Raw genomic sequence first — 21605 nt, 5'->3', positions numbered from 1 at the left:
AAAAAACTGATTAAATGTACAAACTGATATCAATAGCACTCTATCTCTGTTAATGCCCAAACTGTCGGAGTTTGGGGAGAGGATCCTGTGTGGGTGGGCTCTGTCCCAGCCCAGATCAGCCTCCTGAGGTGTTTCAGGGCAGCTTTCTCCCCACTGTTACTTATTTTGGTGCTTCGTTCCTGCAATTCTGGCTGTTATTATGATGCTGTCAATTACGGATGGCATCTCTGATTCTGATTGCACTTTGCTTACAATTAAGCATCCTATAGAAAAATGGAAATGCTGGGTCATTAACATAGTGTAATAATAAGGTAAACCATTCAATTATGGAGGAAAAACCACTTTGAATAATAAGGATATTGTATGCCTAAAAGACATTCAGATGCCAATGTATTACCATTCTTGCATACATAATAAATGAACTTAAACCCAAAAATAATCAACAGAAGCAAATAATAAATAGCTGTGCCCTCGGCAGCAGCCTGGCTGGCATCACTCCCTCCAGGGGCAGAGGAGCAGCTCTGGGCTGGGAATGGACAAGTCCTGGATCTGTGCAGTCCTTGGCAGCGGTTTTGGGAGGCGCCTGGGCCGCTGCAGGACTCGTCTGATGCTGGAACGGACGCGGTCGCCACTCGCGCGGGGAGGAGGCAGAGGAGGGCTGGGCACCGGTGCGCAAGGGCAGCACGGGGGCTCTGCCCGGGCGCCTGCCGGGCTCCAGAGGCTGCGCGCAGACACTCAGGCAGCGGGATGTCCTGCTTTGGGCAGCTGGGGAGGTCTCGCCGCTCGGTGTCCCTGTGGAGGGATTTGGAGCTGGCTGTGCTGGGAGAGCAGAGAGAGAGCCGTGACCTCCCCACCTGCCCTTCAGCTGCCCCGCCTGCAGCGCTGGCTCGCGTGGGTCCGTCTCACGGCAGCTCACGAGGAACAGCGAACTGCGGGTGTGAAGGCGCAGAGGGTCGTGCTCCTCCAGCGCCCCTGACCTGCCCGGGGCTCCTGTGGCCGCCTGGATCGTGGTTTTGTGCCCAGCCTGGTTATGCTGGTGCCTGTGCCGTGCCCAGCTGGGGCTCAGCGCAGGGTGTGAACGATTACTGCTGTTTGCAGCCTCTTTGGCACTACCGCTCCTCCATAACAATTCCCAGCCTTTTAGCTGCTGATGGCTTGCCTATTACTCTGGCACTGCGTTAGGATAACATCCAGATACATCTGAAGAATAGAATTTATTTACTCTTTTCCCTGAAAAGCTTTTAGTATGATACAGCTGTGGTGCTTTCACTTAGGCAGCCATTATTGCCAGCGTGTTTTTCCTGGTAGAATTAAATTTTCCTGAAGATGAAAAAGGCCTCCTCAGGATCTGCAGCTCCAAACCACTATATTTTAATATTTTGTTTCCCTGGCCTTCTTAGGGAAGGGCCCATCCCATATTTGGGAAACTGGAGTGATTTGACCACCCAGTTGAGTCTGATCAGTGTTAGGTGTGCACCGAGCTCTCCCCATGAGCTGTGGCTTTTCCAACTGGCTGCTCCAGGTACTGCAGCCTGCAATGCCAGCAGCATCTGCTATTGACAGTCCTGAAACTTCCACAGGCACCACAGCAGCCGTCAGGGCTGGCTGGGTGGGAGCAGTCCTGGACAGGAGAGCTCCTGCACGGGTGTCCCTGCGGGCTCCCGGTGCTCTGCTTGGGGCAGGAGGAGCACAGCCGGTGCTGAGGGCTCCTCCTGCTGCATATCGGTATTGATCTCCCAGACTGGAATCCCAAAGGGGTGGGAAGGGAGTGTGATGGCTGCTGCCAGCGAGGTGCACTGGGTTGCATGATTCAGAGAGGTTTCTGTCCTGCAGAGGTTGGATGCGCATCAGCATTTCATGTAGCTCTGCCCCATAGCTGAGAACTGGCATGGGGCACGAAGAACCGGTGGAAAGTGAGTGAACTGGCACGGAGAGGGCTTGAACTCCTGTGTTGAAGGGAAATCTGGGCTGGGAGCAGACTAGCTGGACTTGAACATCCCCAGTAAGAAGAGCAGGCCTCCCCCTGCCTGCCCGTGAGTCCTTTGCTATAACTGTGACTAACACAGTAACTAAATCCAGCAGGCAATGCTGAGATTCCCAGTGAATGGGATCTTGGCCTTCTGTAAGGAATGGTAGTGAGACTTCATCGAAATAACTTTGGCAGCAGAGGGGCTAGAAATATGCATTTCCAACCTTTCTCACAACTTGTTCCATACATGCCTAACAACAATAAATCTTGCACTGAAATTGGAGAGATTGGGCCAAATTTATCCCTGGTCAAGCAATGTCAGGCACTTCCCCATCAGGAACCCCCCGGCACTAACCTGAGCCTATCCAATTTGTGTGAGAGCTGTGCAGGCAAGGGATTTGGGCACAAGGCAGCAGCCGTGTCCCAGAGGAGATCCACTTGAGGAGAGAACAGAAGAAAGCAAGATTTAGCATTAGGATCATAATTTCAGATTACATTGTGCAAGTATCAACAGTCTATACTCATGAGAGCCTTGGGGAACACAATGCTGCAGCAGCTCTCTCAGCTAGCCTGATCAGTGAGGGCTGGTTTTAATTGCAGCTGAATGGATCTAACCTTGTGATGTCTGTTCACAAAGCATTGCCAGATTAATATAGGTTCCATAGTTGCTTCTGCTAAAAGACTTTAATGGATCAGCTTAGTACTCCGCTCCATGATTATAGCATTCCTACCCACCTATCATGCCTGAGCCAGATGGTCCCAGTGAAATCAGAGCATATTTATATTTTTGTCTGCTATTCAGCCACCTGCCCACTGATTTTGTTGCATAGTGGTAGGAGGAGAGGAGACTTCCCGGGTGCAGTTTGCCCCCTGCCCTTTCCCAGCCCCGGTATCTGCCCCAGCTCCCAGCAGACCCCAGAGGAGCCCCCGGCTCCCCTCTCAGGCTGCCAGGGCGCCTTGCCCGGCTCTCTGAGGGCAGCCCCCGGCCCGGGTGCGGCGCGGCTCCGGCTCCCGGCACAGACACGGCTGCTCCCAGGGCGCGGGGCGATGCTTCCCGTGCCATTGGTGATGGGAGCCATTAAGAAGGTACAAGTACTGAAGAGATCTTGAGCGATGCCTATAAAACCTTTGAATCCTTGACAGAATCAATAGCAGGTTCTCAGGAGTAACTTCTTATCCAGGCCAACTTAAGCACATGCCAATGAGCCGTTAAAGATTTTGCATTTTGTGGAGACACAGAAGCCCTTTCATTGGGATCGCTGGACTCTAGACTAGGCGATATTGTGAAAAATCGCGTTAGACATAGGCTGTGCTCCGAAGGCACTTTCCCATGTCCGGGGGTGCGGCTGCAGGGGTGCCCTGGGCGCAGCCTCGCTGCAGGCACCGCTGCGGAGCGAGCCCGGGCGGGTCGGCCCCCGGTGCGGGATGCCCCAGCAGGCAGGAGCAGCCTGAGGAGGTTCATGCCCCCGGTGCGGGATGCCCCGGCAGGCAGGGGCAGCGGGCAGGCACAGCCTGAGGAGGTTCATGCCCCCGGTGCCGGGATGCCCCAGCAGGCAGGGGCAGTGAGCAGGGGCAGCCTGAGGAGGTTCATGCCCCTGGTGCCGGGATGCCCCAGCGGGCAGGCACAGCCTGAGGAGGTTCATGCCCCCGGTGCGGGATGCCCCGGCAGGCAGGGGCAGCGGGCAGGCAGCCTGAGGATGTGGATGCTCCCCGGTGCGGGATGCCCCAGCAGGCAGGCACAGCCTGAGGAGGTTCATGCCCCCGGTGCCGGGATGCCCCAGCGGGCAGGCACAGCCTGAGGAGGTTCATGCCCCGGTGCCCGCAGCCCCGCCGGGCGCTGCCCCCGCGCTCCGGCCGCCTCCCGGATACCTTTGCTATTGACACGGATTCCAGTTTGGCATCTCGGTTGCCATGGCAGCCCCAAGCTGCCATTCTCTGATCAGCTCGGCTCTCAGCGAGTCAACACGCGTTAGCACCTGCGTTGGTATGGCAACCCGGGAGCGCGCTGCGGACGGACCGACGGACGGACGGACGGACGGACGGCTCCAGGCAGCCCTGGGCGCACTGGCAGAAGGGCCGGCCCTGCTGAGGGACCCTGGGACACTCCCAAGCCGCAGCTGCCTCTTGTTCCCTGGCTGCACTGGGCTCCGGGGCTCCCACATCCTGCAGGGCCGGGGCACACGGGGAGAGACTCAGCGGGGACACGGCTGGCACAGAGCAACCCCAAACTGCCCCTCACAGGAGTGTTCTGCATGCACAGCGAATGGCTTCGGAAACCCTGGGAAGAGGGAAAGCTCCTTGTTTTGGAGAGGGAAACCAATGGTACCGGCAGCCACTAATTTGGGGTTACAAGCCCTGCAAAAGCAGAATGCAAGTCACAGAGAGGGGTGGTTCACCCCCTTCTCCCAGCCACCAGACCCCTAACCATTAAACTCTTCCAGTGAGTCTCCTGGGGATAGTTCCTTTGGCCCCCAGTCAGAGCTGGCACCCACTTTTCTGAAAGGGCTTTATAATTTGTGTTTAGTGTTTTTTAACAGACATATGTGAGCTGTTTGAATTAGAGCAATGTGAATCTATTAGGCAGCGACAGATGCAGGTTTTGTGTCTCTTATTAGAAGGGATTGGCTTCTGAGGTTTAGTGATGTGCAAAGGATTGGACTTTGGAGAGATTAAAATTATTTTCAGCGTTAAGCACAATATTTCTGAGCTAATGCACTCTTGAATATAGATTCACAGACTGAAAAGATTATAAAACATTAAACCTATGTAAATTCAGCTGTAAATTTATGTTTGAACAAATTCAACAAGAGATTTGACTCGGGGGCTTATAGCAAATGGGTTCTGCTTTTAATGCTTACTGCGGGCTCGGTTGCAATGCCGCTCTCCCCTTGTAAGTCCCACGCCTGCTGAATTACTGGCAGGTCACAGCTGACAGCTCAAGCAATTATACTGGAATGTGTTAATAATAAAAAGAAAAAGGATTCATGTTTGTCTTTTCAGAAGACAAAAGCAGCTGTTTGCTCCACCCCAAGGAGCAGCAGAGAAGAGCTCTGTGGGCAGGTGACACTTGCAGCACCTGGCCATCTCCTCTTTCCACGGCAGCTGTGCAAATCCTCGTCCTCCTCTGTGATCCCCCAAGCCCTGGGAGTTGCTATGAAGTTTTTTCTCTTGTTGAGAACATGAAAACACAGTTAACAAAGACTCTTTTTGAGTGGGATTGCAGGAAACCTGCAACATGGTGAACAAGCTGCCTACACAGAGATAAATGACAGCTGTGACTGAAGGAATAAACAAGATAATCTGGATTTAAATAAACCACAAGGGGATTTTGGCAACATGCAAATTCGCAAATTTATAAAATGTATCCTTTGAAAATAAAGAGCTTGTTTGAAACCAGCAGTTAAGAGCAATTACCGGAGCACATTTTCCCAATGAGGGTCCCTGCTCCAAGCCAGGGTGGGCAGGAGCCAGCTGTCCTGCTGGAGGCTCTCTGTGCACAGAGCAGAAACCTGGAGTGAGAGCAGCAGCCCCTGTGCAGCTCAGGGGGCACAGAGCACTCTGCCCCTCCTCAGCCTCTGAGGAGCACTGGGCAATGAACGGGAAAGGAGAGAAATACCCAAAGCCCAAGCAAGTGCTCAGTGATAGATATTGGATCGTCTGCTTGGTGATTCCCGGGCCCAAGGCCAGCCTGGCAGCCCGGTGCTGGCACTGCACAGTGTGGTGCTGCTGCACCCACAGCCCAAGGGGACGATGCCCATCCCGTGAGGGGGCAGGGGGCTGGCTCATGCCTGTGCCAGCAGAGCTCCTGCCAGGGCATCGCTGTCGCTGCTCCCCTTTTCCAGGCGAGCAGTGCTAAGAGGGAAGAGGGGCAGGTGGGGAGGCAGCAGTGGCAGAGCTGCGAGCAGACATGTCCCATTCCAGCCCCTCGCCCCTGCAGTGCCCTGTGCAGGCATGCCGGGCACGGTCACTCCCTGGCCGTGCATCTGCAGCGACCAGACTGGCCTCGAAAGGGACACAGACACGGCAGGAAAGCCAAAATGGGTTCAGAGGGAGCAAAGCCCCAGCCCCACACCGCAAACTGCTCTGCACCAGCCGCTGCAGGGGAGCCCTGTGCGCTGCTCTGCCTGCACACAGAGCTGGTTAGAATTCTGTCGGCACACACGCAATTAGGGCAGAGCACATGGCAGCAGCTCTGTGAAGGTTAACTGCTCTGAGGAGCATTCCTGCCGCGCCAGAGGCTCGGCTGCTCCAGCTTTAACACCCCTGCTATTCCCAGCAGCAGGAGCTGGCCATGCAGCGTGCTGCTCTCTGTTTGGCAGCGCTTACCGCATGCCACACAGGGCACACAGGGCACCCGGCCCCGGGGCTGCAGGCTAAGCCCCCTTCACCTGCACAGGGCAGCTCAGCTCCTGCCCAGCAGAGCAGCGCGAGGGGGGATTCTGAAGCACAGCAGAGTTTGGGGTAAAGCCTTTCTGTAGGCATGTCCCAGAGCCACAGTCATTCCGGGCTCTGCATGGCCAGCGTGTCCTGAGGACAAACCGTGGCTTCCAGCTTTATGCTTAAAACCGTGCAGCAAACGCTGAATCTGCTTCTCCTCCTCTTTTCCTTGATTGCTGCTTCCCTGTTTTCTCTCCTCAGGGCCAGCCCATCCATCTATTTGTCTTTACTGTGCACAGAGTTAAACACAGTCCTTAAATGTGGCAACACTTCCAGATTATTAGCTCTGCAATTTCTTGGCTCTCGTTTATTATGGTAACATCATCTGAAGGGGCAGTTGTAATTAACGTTTGTTCATGCTTCTTTTATAAACCCCCAGTGTGTTTGTTTTATACAAACCAAACCAAAAGCCCTGGGGCATCAGGTGCTGCAGTGGGGAGCAGACACCATATGGCTGCTGTCCTTGCTGCAGGTGGGTCGCTCCCCATCCTGCCCATGGGCTGGCTGTGGCAGTGGGCACGGAGCAGTGCTGCTGGGGGCAGCACCTCCCACCCCCCCCCGCCCTGTAGGACAGCAGTGGGCACCCAAGGGCTCCTCCCTGATCATCCATGGGTCTTGCTGTGATGTGCATAGCCATAAAAGCTGCTTCCTTCCCACAGGGCTGTTAAATTCAGGTACTGGATTCCCCAGGGAAGCTGGTCTGTAATTCTGCAGCATCTGCAGTCCCCAGGTGCTCCTATCTCTCTTATTTTTTTTCTTAATTTTTTTCTTAAAGGAATAAATACCTCAAGATACACCATTCTGACTAATCCTTGCTCCCTCCGTGCCACTGCTGCTCAAGTGGCTGATGCAAGGCACACATGAAGCACCAGAGTGCTCTGGACAGAAGGTTTGCAGGCCCCTTGCCATTGGGAAGGCAGCTGCAGCAGGACCTGGTGCACGGGGATGGCTTTCCCTGGAGAGGCTGGCCAGCAGCATGCTGGCCCAGAGACGGGGAGAGCTGCAGCCCCGCAGGCTGCACTGCTGGTGCTCAGTCAGGACTGTTCAGCAGGAAGGGCTCTGCAGCAGTTCAGGGGCAGCCGAGGAGCGCCAGCCTCTTCACCCAAAGTGCTGAGGACACTGGTGGCCCTGTGGCAGCAGCAAACCCACCCTCACTCTTGCCTTGAGACCCCTCATCACCCCTGCTCCCAGCAGAGCAAGCCTGGTGGGCTGGACAGGGCCAGCCGTGAATACACAGATTACAGAGGCGTTAAAGCCAGATGATGCCTTTAGCAGACAAATAGGAGGTGACAGTGACAGGCACATCTAGCAGGCTGTGCCTGTCCTCTGCTTCTGCTCCAGGCTTCAGCTGTGTTGTTCCTGAAATGGGTCTTCCTGGGGCCCAGCACTTTGACGTCAGCCTTACTGTGGCTGTCGCTGTCCAAGGTGCTCGCACAGAGCCATTTCAAGCCTATCCACGTTATTTCCTCACCATATGTTTGTACTAAAAATAGTTGCGGTACAGAGGGATAATCCTGCAAGGCCATGGGCACGGCCACCCTCCGTTCTGGCCCGGGAGATCTGCCCGGCGCCGCGGGTGCCTCCCCGGGGCAGCGGCCCCGTTGCTGTCCTTGGCACTGAGGCCGGGCTGGGGCTGCCCACGGCTGGGGCACGGCGAGGCTGGCGTGGGCAGCAGGCAGGCCCCGGCTGCGGCACAGCCTCCAGCCCCCGCGCCATCTGGCAGCACAACAGGTGCCACCGAGGCTGTGACACTCCTGCAGGGGACACCATGTGGGTCCCTTGCAGTGCAGCTCATTCTGTGATTCTGTGATCGCTTAAAAGCCCCTGGCTGGCTATGATAATCCTTAACTGGTGGCACTGGGACAAGAATTTACCTCTTCATTTTCTTAGACATAACTGCTATCTCACTGCAGTTTCATTTTACAATATGGTAATATGCTATCCAGGAAAATCTTGCTACATGCTAATTTATCCAGTAGGCAAATTCCTTTTGGCTAATAAAAGTGCTTGCACAGGAAGCTCAAAACCCAGCTGCAATTAATTATTGACAGAGCATGTGAATTAGAGATAAAAGAAAAGTCATTCTTTCTCACACACAAGATAGTAAATAAATTTAATTATTGTACTAGAAGCAAGGGATCTTATTCTGTATTAAGTTTTATTAGCTGAGACATTTAAAAGCATGTCATCATAACAAAAAGGTCCTGTGTAATCCGAACTGCGGCGCTCCGTACACGGCTCGGGAGTGAATAGGCTTAATTGAGCAAATGGGAGCAGATGGCTTCTGAGCAGGCAGGTATTGTGCGGGTTTAGTGTCAATTAGCTTTGGTCTACACACGCCTGTGGCAAATTGTCTGCTTAATGTGTCACCGAGGCTGCTGTTACATTTTGGGTGCCCGCTGTGGCCGGGGCTGAGAGAAGCACAGCCAGCAGGGCTTGGGTCTGGGGACACTCAGGAGTGACACCATCCCTCCTCCTGCGTGTCCCGTCACACCTGCGCCAGGTGCCCAGCCCTGCCTGCCCCTCGCTAACCCCTGCTCTGCTTTGGCACAGGAACGTGATGCCCAAGACGCTGGAGGGCCAGATCACCATGGAGAAGACGCCCAGCTACTTTGTGACCAACGAGGCCCCGCGGCGCATCCACAACATGGCCAAGGACGCCAAGCTGATCGTGGTGGTGCGCGACCCCGTCACCCGCGCCATCTCGGACTACACACAGACCCTGTCCAAAAAGCCAGAGATCCCCACCTTCGAGGTGCTGGCCTTCAAGAACAGGACCCTGGGGCTGATTGATGCCTCCTGGAGTGCTATCCGCATTGGGATTTATGCCCTGCACTTGGAAAACTGGCTCCAGTACTTCCCCCTCTCCCAGATCCTGTTTGTCAGTGGTGAGAGGCTCATCACTGACCCAGCTGGGGAAATGGCCAAGGTCCAGGACTTCTTAGGCCTCAAGAGGATTGTGACAGAGAAGCATTTTTATTTTAATAAGACGAAGGGGTTTCCCTGTCTAAAGAAGCCAGAGGACAGCAGTGCTCCCCGGTGTTTGGGCAAGTCCAAGGGTCGAACTCACCCCAAAATAGACCCAGATGTTATCCACAGACTGCGGAAGTTTTACAAACCCTTCAATGTCATGTTTTACCAAATGACAGGCCAAGATTTCCAGTGGGAGCAGGAAGAAAGTGATAAGTAGAACCACAAAATCAGGAAAAAATATTTTTTTGTTTTTGGGATGTGAATCATCATTTGAGACCCAAAACTCTCTTGGGGCCAGAGGCTCATCCCTGTGCGTAACAGGCTCTCGTGCTGCCAGGGCTGCAGCAGAAGTGGCCCCAGGTGTGCAGTTGGAACTGTTGTGTCACCTCGGGCTGCACTGGGCTCTCCCCAGCGCAGCACTGGGGCCGGGGCAGGTGGGAGGAGGAGGAGGAGGAGGCAGGGGGAGCACGGCTGCTCAGGTGAGGGGCACTCTGTGCCAGCGTGTCGCTGCTGGTGTCCCCCTGCAGCCAGGCAGGCAGGTCCAGACCTCCTGCCCAGCAAGAGGGTGGCTCCCAAAACCCAGCGCTGGGACAAACCCAGAGATTTGATTTCTCCTGCCCTGCATTTTAGTTTTGCCCAAACAGCAGCATCAGATCTGGTAAATTCAGGCCTTGTGCACTCACATGCACACTGGTCTTCATGTGTGGAAGGAATAAAGCCAGTTATGCTGCAAAGGAACTATGTACAGGAACTTCATTTGCACCAAACATTTCAATTACTTCTTGCACTAAAACTAGAATTTACCAAGTGCCACAGACACCTGGTCTCAATTCTCCTCTGACTGATGGGTGCACCTCCACTGTTGGAAGAGAGTTGTTCCTTTTTGCTGAGATGCTCAGTGAGATCAGAACCGGGATCTCCCCAGGTCTCCATCCTGCTGGGGGCTGAACGAGCACTCCAGGCTCCCAGAGTGAGCCAGGCTCCCACTGCCCAGCCAGGCTGCCAAGGCACAGTGTGGTGCCCGGAGTGGTGCCCACGCAGCTCCCCCTGGCCAGGCTGTGCCCTGCCCTGCCCACGTAGCTCCCCCTGGCCAGGCTGTGCCCTGCCCTGCCCACGCAGCTCCCCCTGGCCAGGCTGTGCCCTGCCCTGCTCCCTGCCCCATGGCTTGGAGCCATGTGGGGACCAAGGGGCAGGAGGGCTGGGACAGCCTGGCACGGGCTCTGACAGGCAGCACCCCTGGCACTGCCATTTGTTTGCACCTTGAAAATGCAATCCCTGCTGCTTGCTGCGGACAGCTGGGGTGGCAGAACAGGGAAGCAGCCTTCACCTGACTTCAGAATTACAAAAGAGCAATCGATTCCCAGGGCAAGCACAGCTCAGCGCATAAAACATGTGCTTTCTAGTGGAAATGACCAAGTCACCCAAATTTGCAAATCCTGGTAGAAATTATAGACTAAATGTCTATTCCCACTCAATCCCCCAGTGTCATAAGAGCTGTTTTCTGGGCCCAGCAGAGAGGAGCAGAGCTTTCACACAAGTGCACAGCTCCACCTCCACTGCTGCAGAAACCAGGCAGAGGGGGAGCAGAGGTGAAGCAGAGCTGCTGAAATGGTCCCTTGTGTGGTGATTTCTCAGGGCACTCAGGCACTGCTGGCAGCTCTCTGTACTCTGATGAGGGCTAAGGCTGCCTGCAGCTCGGGTACAGCCCCATGAGAGCCCCTCACACTGGGCAGAGGTGCAGGAAGGGGCTGCTGCAGGAGGACCAGGACCCAGTTCTGGTTCAGGTGAAAGAACTCCCTAGAACTCCAGCTCAGCAGAGGAAATCACTGCTGCATTCACTGGGTGAGAAGCTGACCCTGCTCAGGGTTCCAGGGCCTGTCTGTGGCTCACCATGCCATGGAATGGTGCCGGTGCCTTGGACTGCACGAGAAGAGCTGAAGCCATTTGCACCATTCACCACATGGCCCGTGCTGAGGGACACTGCGAGGTCCCTGCTGCCACCCGCCAGTTCCCATCAGCCTGGGCAGATGTAAGAACAGCTCCTGACATAGCGCAGTTTTCACTAACCCACAAACTCCCAAATTACTACAGGAAAATTGGAAGTATATAATAAGAATAATCTTATGATGTTTCACACATTATTCAAATATCAGAATAGGTCCTACATGAAACCTGTGGTTGCAGGATTTGGCGCAAGATGCTGAATGGAGGCCAAGGGGCTCCAGGCCCGGTGTGCCCCTCAGCAGAGGATGTCTGGGAGTCTCTGCCTGTCCCTGCAGCCCAGCCTGGAGCAGGGCTGGGCATGGCGCTGGCCCTGGCTCTGGCTGCCTGGCACAGGGGCCCAGCTCGGGGCTGGGGGCTCCTGGCTGGGCTGGGGACCCTGTGCCCCTCCTCACTGCTGCCCCCACACTCCCTGCTGTCATTTCTGCCATATATTCAGAGTTTATTTTTTATACCCGATGCCATCTCCAGCTGGGCAGGAGCTGACGGGCGCCCATGGGAGAGGAGAGCCCGCTGCTGTGCCCTGGGTGCTCCTGTGCCCTGGGTGCTCCTGTGCCCTGGTGCCTGCTCCATGGGCACGCAGCGTGCTGGGACAGCGCAGCGCAGCCGCCAGCCCTGTCCCAGGTGCAGGTGTGGTGCTGCAGTGCTGCATTGCTGCAGGGAGCAGGGCCATGCCAGCACCCTGCACTGGGGCGCTGGGCTGGGCTGGGCTGGGCTGGGGGTGGCGTTATTTTGCTTTGCTCTTCGGAAATGCGCCCCATGCATGCCCCACTGCAGCTGGGGCTGGATGGGGGGGATTATTTTCTATCTGGCCAGAGAGAGGCCTGCCAAATGAGAGTCAGGTTAATAACACTTTTTTTAAAAAAACTATTCAAATGTCAGCATTAGAATACCCAGGAAATTGAATTTTGTATTTGGTTTCAATTAGCAAAGCATAAATTATATTTAATTTTATACACAGACTGAGTGATTCATTGTTCTGGAAAAGCTGGTACTTTCTGGTTCAGAGACTGGAAATGGAGAGTGGGTCTGTTCTGAATCTTGTTGCTGTGCTGTCACTGCCTCCCCAGTGCGTCTCTGTCCGTCAGTGTCTCTGTACCTGAGCGATGTGACTGTCCTGAACTGAACCCTGGAACCCCCAGCACTAAACAATAAATCATTGTAGCAGCTGCATTTCTTGGCTCCATTTCTCCTGGCCCCCCAGCAGCACCAACACCCCACGAGCAGGAGCCACAGCAGGACAGCACTCGCTGTGACCCCAGCTCACCTGGCTGCTGTGACCCCACCTCACCTGGCTGCCATGACCCCACCTGGCTCCTGTGACCCCACCTGGCTGCCCTGACCCCACCTGGCTGCCATGACCCCGGCCCACCTGGTTCTTGTGACCCCAGCCCACCTGGCTGCCCCACAGGCCGTGGCCCCCATGGCCAACAGGGCTGGGCAAGGCAGGTGCTGCAGCCAGGACCAGAATGAGCACCAGGAGCAGAACAGCTGGGCCAGCCTGCAGGTCCTGGATGGGGGACAACTCTCCTCACTGACCTCTCAGTTTGGGCTGCACCTCCCAAGGCCACAAAGAACAAATCCACGAGCAATACCTGGGAGATTTCACTGCTGCTGATTAAGGAAAAATCAGTGGCTAATAAAAAGAGAGGGGTGAGGGAGGGCTGGCTGCCAGGGTAAGAAATTCGGAGGAAAATTTTTTAATCTTATTTTGTGCGCGCAATTTCCTGCTTGTTTAAAAAAAGGTTATTTCACAGCATGGTCCTATTGTGTCATCTGATAAAAACCACATAAAAACTTTTATCGACAAAATTAGGAAGTAGTGAACTATAAAATTGCTAATTATTTTCTAGTAAATTTACTTTTAAATAACTTTAGACACCAATTACAGGCACCATTAAGCACCATTAACACTGGGTATATTTACCAAACAAGGATGGAATACTTATTCAAATCAAGATCATTTTGGTGTAGATTCTGCTGTTTGGAAAGCAGCCCCCTCTCACCAGATATTTAAAAAGCCATCAGAAGATCCATCACACCTCGGGTTCTGAACCTTTGAGTGTTGGTGTGGCGCAATTCAACCCTTGCAGGAAACGCCTGTGAACAGGAGCTGTGTCCCGAGGAGCTGCCCCAGCCCTGGGCAGTGCCCGTGCTCTCTGCAGTGCCCTCAGCCCGTGCCCTTGGCAGTGCCCATGCCCTGGGCAGTGCCCATGCTCTCTGCAGTGCCCGTGCTCTCCGCAGTGCCCTCAGCCCATGCCCTGGGCAGTGCCCTCAGCCCTGGGCAGTGCCCATGCTCTCTGCAGTGCCCGTGCTCTCTGCAGTGCCCTCAGCCGGTGCCCTCGGCAGTGCCCGTGCTCTCTGCAGTGCCCGTGCCCTCGGCAGTGCCCTCAGCCCTGGGCAGTGCCCGTGCTCTCCGCAGTGCCCTCAGCCCTGAGCAGTGCCCGTGCTCTCCGCAGTGCCCTCAGCCCTGAGCAGTGCCCGTGCTCTCTGCAGTGCCCGTGCCCTCGGCAGTGCCCTCAGCCCTGGGCAGTGCCCGTGCTCTCCGCAGTGCCCTCAGCCCGTGCTCTCCGCAGTGCCCTCAGCCCTGGGCGGTGCCCGTGCTCTCTGCAGTGCCCTCAGCCGGTGCCCTCGCCCCTGCCCGTGCCGGACACTGCCGGGATGAATGCCAGCCCTCACCCTGCAGTGGGAGGTTGCCAGACAGCTGCCAGAGCGCTGGCTGCAAAGCTGCCACCTGCTCCCACCTTCCTGCTGTCATCTCTGACATCCTCATTATTTATTAACTGCCCGGTACCCAACAGGCTGCCGCTGATGCAGAGATGCTCGGATTATGCAGGTTCGATATGCTGCCTGCCTCCAAGGTCACGTCCTCCAGGATGTCTTGCAAACCAGATTGAAGAGGTACCAGCAAAGATGCAACATGTTCTGTATTGCTGATGCCAGATTTCAAACAGAGCCCTTTGAATAAGGATGACTTACTACAGAGCATCATGGAATTGTTTAGGTTGGAAAAGGTCTCCAAGACCACTTAGTCCAACCATTCCCCCGGCACTGCAGAGGCCACCACGAAGCCGTATCCCCAAGTGCCACATCTACACGACTTTTAAATCTCTCCAGGGACAGTGATTTCATCACTTTGCTGGGCAGCGAGTGCCAGGGCTGGACAGCCCTTTCCATGGAGAAATTTTTCCTAATATCCAATCTAAACTGGGCCCGATCCCTCGGTTATCTTGTACGTGCAGTGTGATGGTGCTCAAGGGGATCTGGTCCTTAAGCTTCCTCAACACCAAGGTCAGACTGACAGGGCTGCAGTTCCCTGGAGGAATTCTGTGCCCTTCAAGACTCCCAAGGAAATCTCTCAGCCAGGCTCCTCAACAGCAAGGAGGCAGTTCTGCTGGCCCCTCCTCACTCCCCCAAGAACCCAAATACTCTCACTTTGGGTTCTCTATGCCCAAGATGGGCTCTGAGCAGACGGTGATACCAGGCCATGCTGCTCGCTGCTGTTCCCATTCCTGTGTGCAGCTTGGAGCATTCTGTGCAGCAGCGCCAGCAAACGCAGGGCCCAGGATGTCAGGTGGGAGATCCTGCACAGCTTCCACACGCGGGACCGTGGCTGTGTCTGTGCCCCGAGCACACGTGGGACCCTGGCTGTGTCCGTGCCCCGAGCCCAGGGGATGGCACATGGTTTGGCTGGGCAGGTTGTGGCCCTGCAGTGCCCGGTTACAGCCTGGTCAGCAGGAACCACCGTGCCCCTGGCACTGCCCCCCTGGCACTGCCCCCCTGGCACCGTGCCCCTGGCACTGCCCCCCTGGCACCGTGCCCCTGGCACCCTGCCCCTGCTTGTGCCCCTGGCACTGCCCCTGGCACTGCCCCCCTGGCACTGCCCCCCTGGCACCGTGCCCCTGCTCGTGCCCCTGCTCGTGCCCCTGCACCCTGCAGCGCCGGGCTTTGGCACCCTGTGCCACCAGACCGTGACATCCTGGCACAATCAGCTGAACAATCTTTCACACCCCACATTTCCTGGGACCCCGTGCTTGGGGCTTTTTCATTTTGCTAACCTCAGAAACTCTCCCTCTATGAGTCACTTGCTGGGAAAAATTTATGATTAGACAATTTTTGGTGCCTTTTAAGATGCTCTTCTAACTTCTAGTACAGGAAGAAATATTTGAGGGCCACATCACAGTTACTTTGTGCCACCAACGGGGATGTTTTGAAGTATTTAGCTGCAATATAAGGACTAACACCAAATCTCAGCACTTGCCCATAAGTACTTTGTGCAAGGACAGAAGCTGACAGATGTACCCACAGATTAACAGATTTCTGCTCTCACCTCTGCTGTCCCATTGCCCCAACGGGGCCCAGAGGGAGGGTCACTGTGTGCACAGAATTCAAGGAAATGGGAATGGAGGGAACTGCATTTCTTGCAGCACTTCATTTGTGACTGAAGTCATTATGTGCAGAGAGACGTACGGGTAGCTGAAAGACAGAATTAATATAGTAAGTAATCCTCTCCCTTTAGCATATCTTTCTGCATGAAATAATGGTTTAATGTCTAACTTTTCTAGGCACATGCTTTTCCTCATAACAAACACTTATATGAGATGCAGCTATTTATGTTTCAAGGCAAAAAGTGTGGAGTGTAATGGACTCTACTCTGACTATCTGCCCATGAAGAAATTTCACTGTATCATGGGAAATGAAGAAAAACATTTTATTTGGAGGCAATTTCTTTCTTTTTAAGGCATTCTTATCTTTCTGCCTTGTTCTGTGTTGCAAAGGATATTTGCTGGCTCTGAGCTGCCTCTCCTCATCCCCAGCAGGGATGCCCTGGCTGCTCCTGGGCACTCCTGGCAGCAGGCACACGGCCTCGGGGGGCTCCTGATGCCTCCAAAGCAGCTCTGGGTTCCTGATGCCTCCAAAGCAGCTCTGGGGTGCCTCCAAAGCAGCTCTGGGTTCCTCCAAAGCAGCTCTGGTCTCCACTGCAGTGCCTGGCCGTGGCAGCCCTGGCTGCTTGGGCCTCAGTGAGAGCTCCCGGCTCTGCTGCTCCTTTTCCCTCCCCAGGCTCAATCCCGGGACACAGATCTGGCTCCCACAGGAGCTGCCTCAGGGCGCTGCTCTCTGTAGTGGCCAAGGCTCATCCCACAAGCACCCAGAGCACCAAGGAGGGTGAGGGAGGTTTTCCCTGGCAGGGATGCTGCTCAGCGCACTCATCCAGGTGATGCAGGAGATGTCTGTGTTAGGAAGGCAAACGGTACATCTGGCAATTTTCCACCCAACTGACAGAGATAAACAGGTGTAAATATACCCCATTAATAGTGTAAGCGTCCTTCAAAGCTTCTGTGGAGAGGCTGTGGGGCCAGCGTGTGGCAAGGGCTGGTGCTGCAGCCAGGGACCTGAGCAGCAGGGATGGCAGAGCCAGCAGGTGAGACAGAGCCAGCAGGGATGGCAGAGACAGCAGGGATGGCAGAGACAGCAGGTGAGACAGAGCCAGCAGGTGTGACAGAGCCAGCAGGTGAGACAGAGACAGCAGGTGTGGCAGAGCCAGCAGGGATGGCAGAGACAGCAGGTGAGACAGAGCCAGCAGGTGAGACAGAGCCAGCAGGGATGGCAGAGCCAGCAGGGATGGCAGAGCCAGCAGGGATGGCAGAGACAGCAGGTGAGACAGAGCCAGCAGGTGAGACAGAGCCAGCAGGTGTGACAGAGACAGCAGGTGTGACGGAGCCCTAGGCCTGAAGCCCCTCACCAGCAGAGCAGAACCAAAGCTGGCAGAGGCAAAGGGAGACCCTTGCCAGCAGCAGAAGAGCCTGAGGAGCCGTGGGTGCCCCTGTCAGCACTGCCAGGGCAGCAGAGCACTCGTTGGGTGCCAGCTGAGCCGCGCCATGCTCCCCTGGCACTGCGGTCATGCCAGCTGAGCCAGGCAGGTCAGCTCAGTGTCCCAGCAGGGACTGACGGTGATCCCTGTCCCTGGGACCCTCTGTAGCACCCAGCAGTGATGAGCAGGCACACCTGGCTGGGTTTCAGCCCTAGCTCAACAAGGGAAAGCTAATGGCAGGGCTTGCCTTGATCTAAGAAAGCTACTGCAGGATAAATTGCAGTTAATGAAAAGAGTGAGGAATAGGCAGGTCATGGGGGTGACCTCACTCACCTCTTGAAGGATTTCTTTCTGAAAGAAGAAGCAGCTGAGAGCAAGTCCTTTGTTAAATTCAGCCTTTCCCAGGGAATCTTTGCATTCCCATGACATGTGAAGCTGGAGGGCTGCATGTTGTGCCTGCATCAGAAACCTCTCCCTGTCCAGTGCAGTGGTAGAGGATGGAGAACTGCTGCATTTTCTCAGTGTTCCAAATTTCCCTGTGAAGAAGTGCCTCATCACAGTTAATCATGCTAATTCAATCTAATTTCTCAGCACTGTGGCTGTCTGCTCCCCTGTCCCATGTTTTGGAGGCATGGTGGGTGCTGCTGGAGCAACAAGACTCCAGACCTGGTGGGTGAATGAGCTGCTCACAGCAAATGATCTCCTTGGAGGAGGGCAAGTGATTTACAGTGCTTTGCCCAGGTGCTGATGGTTTTGGCTGCCCTGTGGGCTGGCCTGGTTGTCCAGCAGGTATTTGCTGCCTAGCAAAGGTTTCCTGCTCAAAGTTTGCTTTGTCTTAGAACACCACTGCATCCCCTGAGACATCCGTGCCACTCCTTAGCCCTGAGCACCAGCCCAGCCCTGCCTGACACCAGCCCAGGCTGTCCAGACACTCCGTCAGTGACTGTGCAAAGAGCATTTCCCAGCTCACACATCCTGCCCGAGCTCACAGCACAGGAGAGTCCTGCTGAGAGGGGCTCACAGCTCCTGCGGAGCTGCAGGCTGGACAGCAGGCAGCACTTGGCTCATCCGTTTGGTCCAGGGCCATCTCTGCATCACTGTAATGTAGAAAAACAGTTCACTAATATTGTTTTCTAGCAAGATTTGATAACAAAATCATTAGTCTGGTGTTTTCCTTCCAGATACAACAACTTATGTGGAAAAGTTCATTTGTAAGATTTCCGGTATAGGAATTACTCTCAGAAAGGGAAAAACCAAACAAACCCAAGGAAGTGCTCCCAGAGACATATGCTAGAAATCTTCTAATGTCTCTGAGAACTGTGAGTTTTAACCCCATTCTAATATGAAAAACTCAGAGAGAATGGCTTGTGCCATTGGCTTGTCTACCTGTTTTGCTGTCTTTGGAGCAGCAGAACTCTCAGAGCAGCCAGTCAGCTCTTGGTCTGTCAAAACTGCAGCATGCAGTTATTATTGCAAACACAGAAAAGAAGGGCTCAGAGCAGTGTGAGCTGCAGCCCTGACCATGCACTGTCAGGCACTCCTGAGGGGCACATACAGCACGCACAGGCAGCCACTGTGCCCCAATGCCTGTGGCACAGGAGACTCTGCCACCTGCACCGGGCATGGACAGCTGAGCTGCACCTTCTGTGGGAGTCACCTGTGCAGACAGAGCTGAGCTGCACCGTCTGTGGGAGTCACCTGTGCAGACAGAGCTGAGCTGTGCCTTCTGTGGGAGTCACCTGTGCAGACACAGCTGAGCTGCACCGTCTGTGGGAGTCACCTGTGCAGACGGATCTGGGCGCTGGCCGTGGGGCTGCCTGAGTGGAGATGGTGCTCGTGGCCTGGGAGACTGGTTACACCATGGGCTGCAAACGAAGTGCTGCTGCCACCTTTCACCGTCCCCAGGCATGCACCAGCTGCTGGAGCCTTCCCCATGCCACCAAGGAATCTGGCTCTCTCTGTGGGCACAGCTGCTGGCACTCAGTCCACACAGCACCTGCAGTTTCTCTGCTATTCACCATCTTGTTTTATGTTTAATGAGTTCATGTAACTTTTTGTGAAGCAGCGAGGAAATGTTTTCCAGGGAAGCCACTTGCAGCACATCCTCTGTGTGTAGGTTGGATGTTATGGAACAGTGGCTCTGTTGAATTCATTAGCATACAGCACTTCACTTACTCACCTAATCTACATATTTTTCTCCAAGGGTGAGGAAACCTCCAGGTGCTGGTAAGAAGCTCGGGTGCCTGGGGCTGTGACCCCAAGGCAGGTGGGCACGGGCAGGTGTGGGGCAGAGTGCTGTGGCTGCCCCATGCCGTGGGTCTGACAGTGGCTGTGGGTCCCTGACTGACTGTTCTCCCCCCAAACCACAGTCAATGGGACCTGCACGGGGCAGTGCTTGCTCCTGCCAAAACCCTGCCCTTCTCCGCCTGCCCTCTGCCCAGGGCACGGGCTGCCCCATCGAGGGCACCCTGCCAGCCCCGTGCCACCGCCCCGGCCCCCAGAGGGGGATGAGCAGGGCTGCCCCACTGCTCCCTCCTGGGCCGTGCTCACGGAAACACACACATGCTGCTGGGACCCAGGCATTTTTTCATCTTGGCACAGAATTCTTCCAGAGATGATTATTTGAAAGATGAGTCACCAAATAAAATAGCAAAGACACATCCTTGACTTACTGGCAGAGAAGGGATGTGACCAGCATTAAGTCTCCATGCAACGTCTCCATCACACAGTGTCTGGCGTTTATTCTAAACAGCTCTCAGTCTTGAGCAGAATTGTTTTTTCACATCAGAAATCCAGCTACTTTTTCATAAGAAATGTTCCTTAATGAAAGGAAAACCAGACAGTGTTCACGGATGTAAAAATCATTATAGCACAGCTCTGTGCTCTCTGCAGCTGCTGCCTGTTACAGCCTGTTTGTAGAACACGGGCACACATGGGGATGCACATCAGCATTCCTGCACTGGGGGCAGCAAGGCTGTGCCCCTCAAATGGGGCACAACCAACGGGACACCTTTGTACACGGAGCCACACGGAACAGCCAGGGGGAAATAGGTTCCAGTTCCTCCCAGGGTGAGTCCGTCCGGACAAGGGGGATGGAGGATTTTCCCCGTGAGGACGCAGACACAGAGCGATCCCCCGCCAGCAGCCCCGGCGGGCCCCGGGGCGGGGGCGGCTCCGTGCCGCGGCCGAGGGAGCGGGGACAGCGCCGGGCGGGGCTGGGGCGGCGCGGCCCCTCCGGGAGCCTCCTCAGCGCCGCTCCGCAGAGTGTCCTGACCTTGCTGGTGTTGGTTTAACTAGGATATGAAATGCAAATACAGCCTAAGCTCAGTAATTCCGGCACCCAGCAGAGAGCCTGGAGGGTGGAACGCTTCCCACAAGGGTCAGCAAGAGCACGAAAAATTATATAGAGCAAACAAACAGAATAAAAGGCTTCTCACTTATCCTGGTGCAGAGGGCTGCAGCTCCAGCGGACTGCAGGAGATTGTGCTGCTCGGAGGCTCATCCTCAGGGACAAGCTGCTGATCGGGAGGCAGAGGAAAGGCGAAGGGCGAGGAGTCAATTTGTGTTAAAAACTGCAAGCCAGGAAGAAGTGACCCCCGTTCCGCTTCTCGGCTGCTCTCTGTCACCCATCCCCTGCCCCACAGCCGAGGCAGCCCCCAGGGGCTCCCCAGATCCGGGGCCAGAGCTGCGGGCGGGGATGGTGCGTGATCAGCCTGGGGAAGGGGGCAGCCCCCGCTGAACCCACCTGCCCTGCTCACAGGAGCTGCTGCCACCAGCCTTGGGGAACCCCAATGTACCCCAGGCTACTGCCACCAGACACAGAAACCCCCTTGAATTGTACAGATTGAAATACCCGGGCAGAGCCAGGGGCACAGGGCAGTGCCAGGGGCACCAGAGCACAGCCAGGGGCACAGGGCAGAGCCAAGGACACAGAGCAGTGCCAGGGGCACAGGGCAGTGCCAGGGGCACAGAGCAGAGCCAGGGACACAGGGCAGAGCCAGGGGCACGGGGGCAGTGCCAGGGGCACGGGGCAGAGCCAGGGGCATGGGGGGCAGAGCCAGGGGCACGGGGGGCAGAGCCAGGGGCACGGGGGCAGAGCCAGGGGCACGGGGGGCAGAGCCAGGGGCACAGAGCAGAGCCAGGGGCACGGGGGGCAGAGCCAGGGGCACAGGGCAGTGCCAAGGGCATGGGGCACAGCCAGGGTCACCAGGGCAGAGCCAGGGGCACAGGGCACAGCCAAGGGCACAGAGCAGTGCCAGGGGCATGGGGGGCAGAGCCAGGGACACAGGGCAGAGCCAAGGGCACAGGGCACAGCCAAGGGCACAGGGCAGAGCCAGGGGCACGGGGGCAGAGCCAGGGGCAAGGAGGGCGATGGCTCTGCCCTGGGCTGGTGCTCCCAGGTGCTCTGGGGCG

The 21605-nt window shown here is 55.7% G+C and overlaps 1 protein-coding gene across 1 annotated transcript in view; it reads left to right on the top strand.

Annotated features, from left to right (window-relative positions):
• The window catches only part of HS3ST4 (heparan sulfate-glucosamine 3-sulfotransferase 4), a 54564-nt gene extending 44123 nt beyond the window's left edge, over window positions 1–10441 (top strand). Inside the window, exon 2 of the mRNA XM_058035627.1 lies at window positions 8960–10441. Coding sequence (XP_057891610.1) covers window positions 8960–9596 — 637 coding nt within the window. The 3' untranslated portion in view covers window positions 9597–10441. The remainder of the gene's footprint in view (window positions 1–8959) is intronic.
• The last annotated feature ends 11164 nt before the right edge of the window (window positions 10442–21605 follow it).

The sequence above is a fragment of the Melospiza georgiana genome, chromosome 16 (assembly GCF_028018845.1).
Source record: "Melospiza georgiana isolate bMelGeo1 chromosome 16, bMelGeo1.pri, whole genome shotgun sequence".
NCBI lineage: Eukaryota > Metazoa > Chordata > Aves > Passeriformes > Passerellidae > Melospiza > Melospiza georgiana.
The sequence above is the reverse complement of the archived record's forward strand: the minus strand, read 5'-3'. Positions and strand labels throughout refer to the sequence as shown.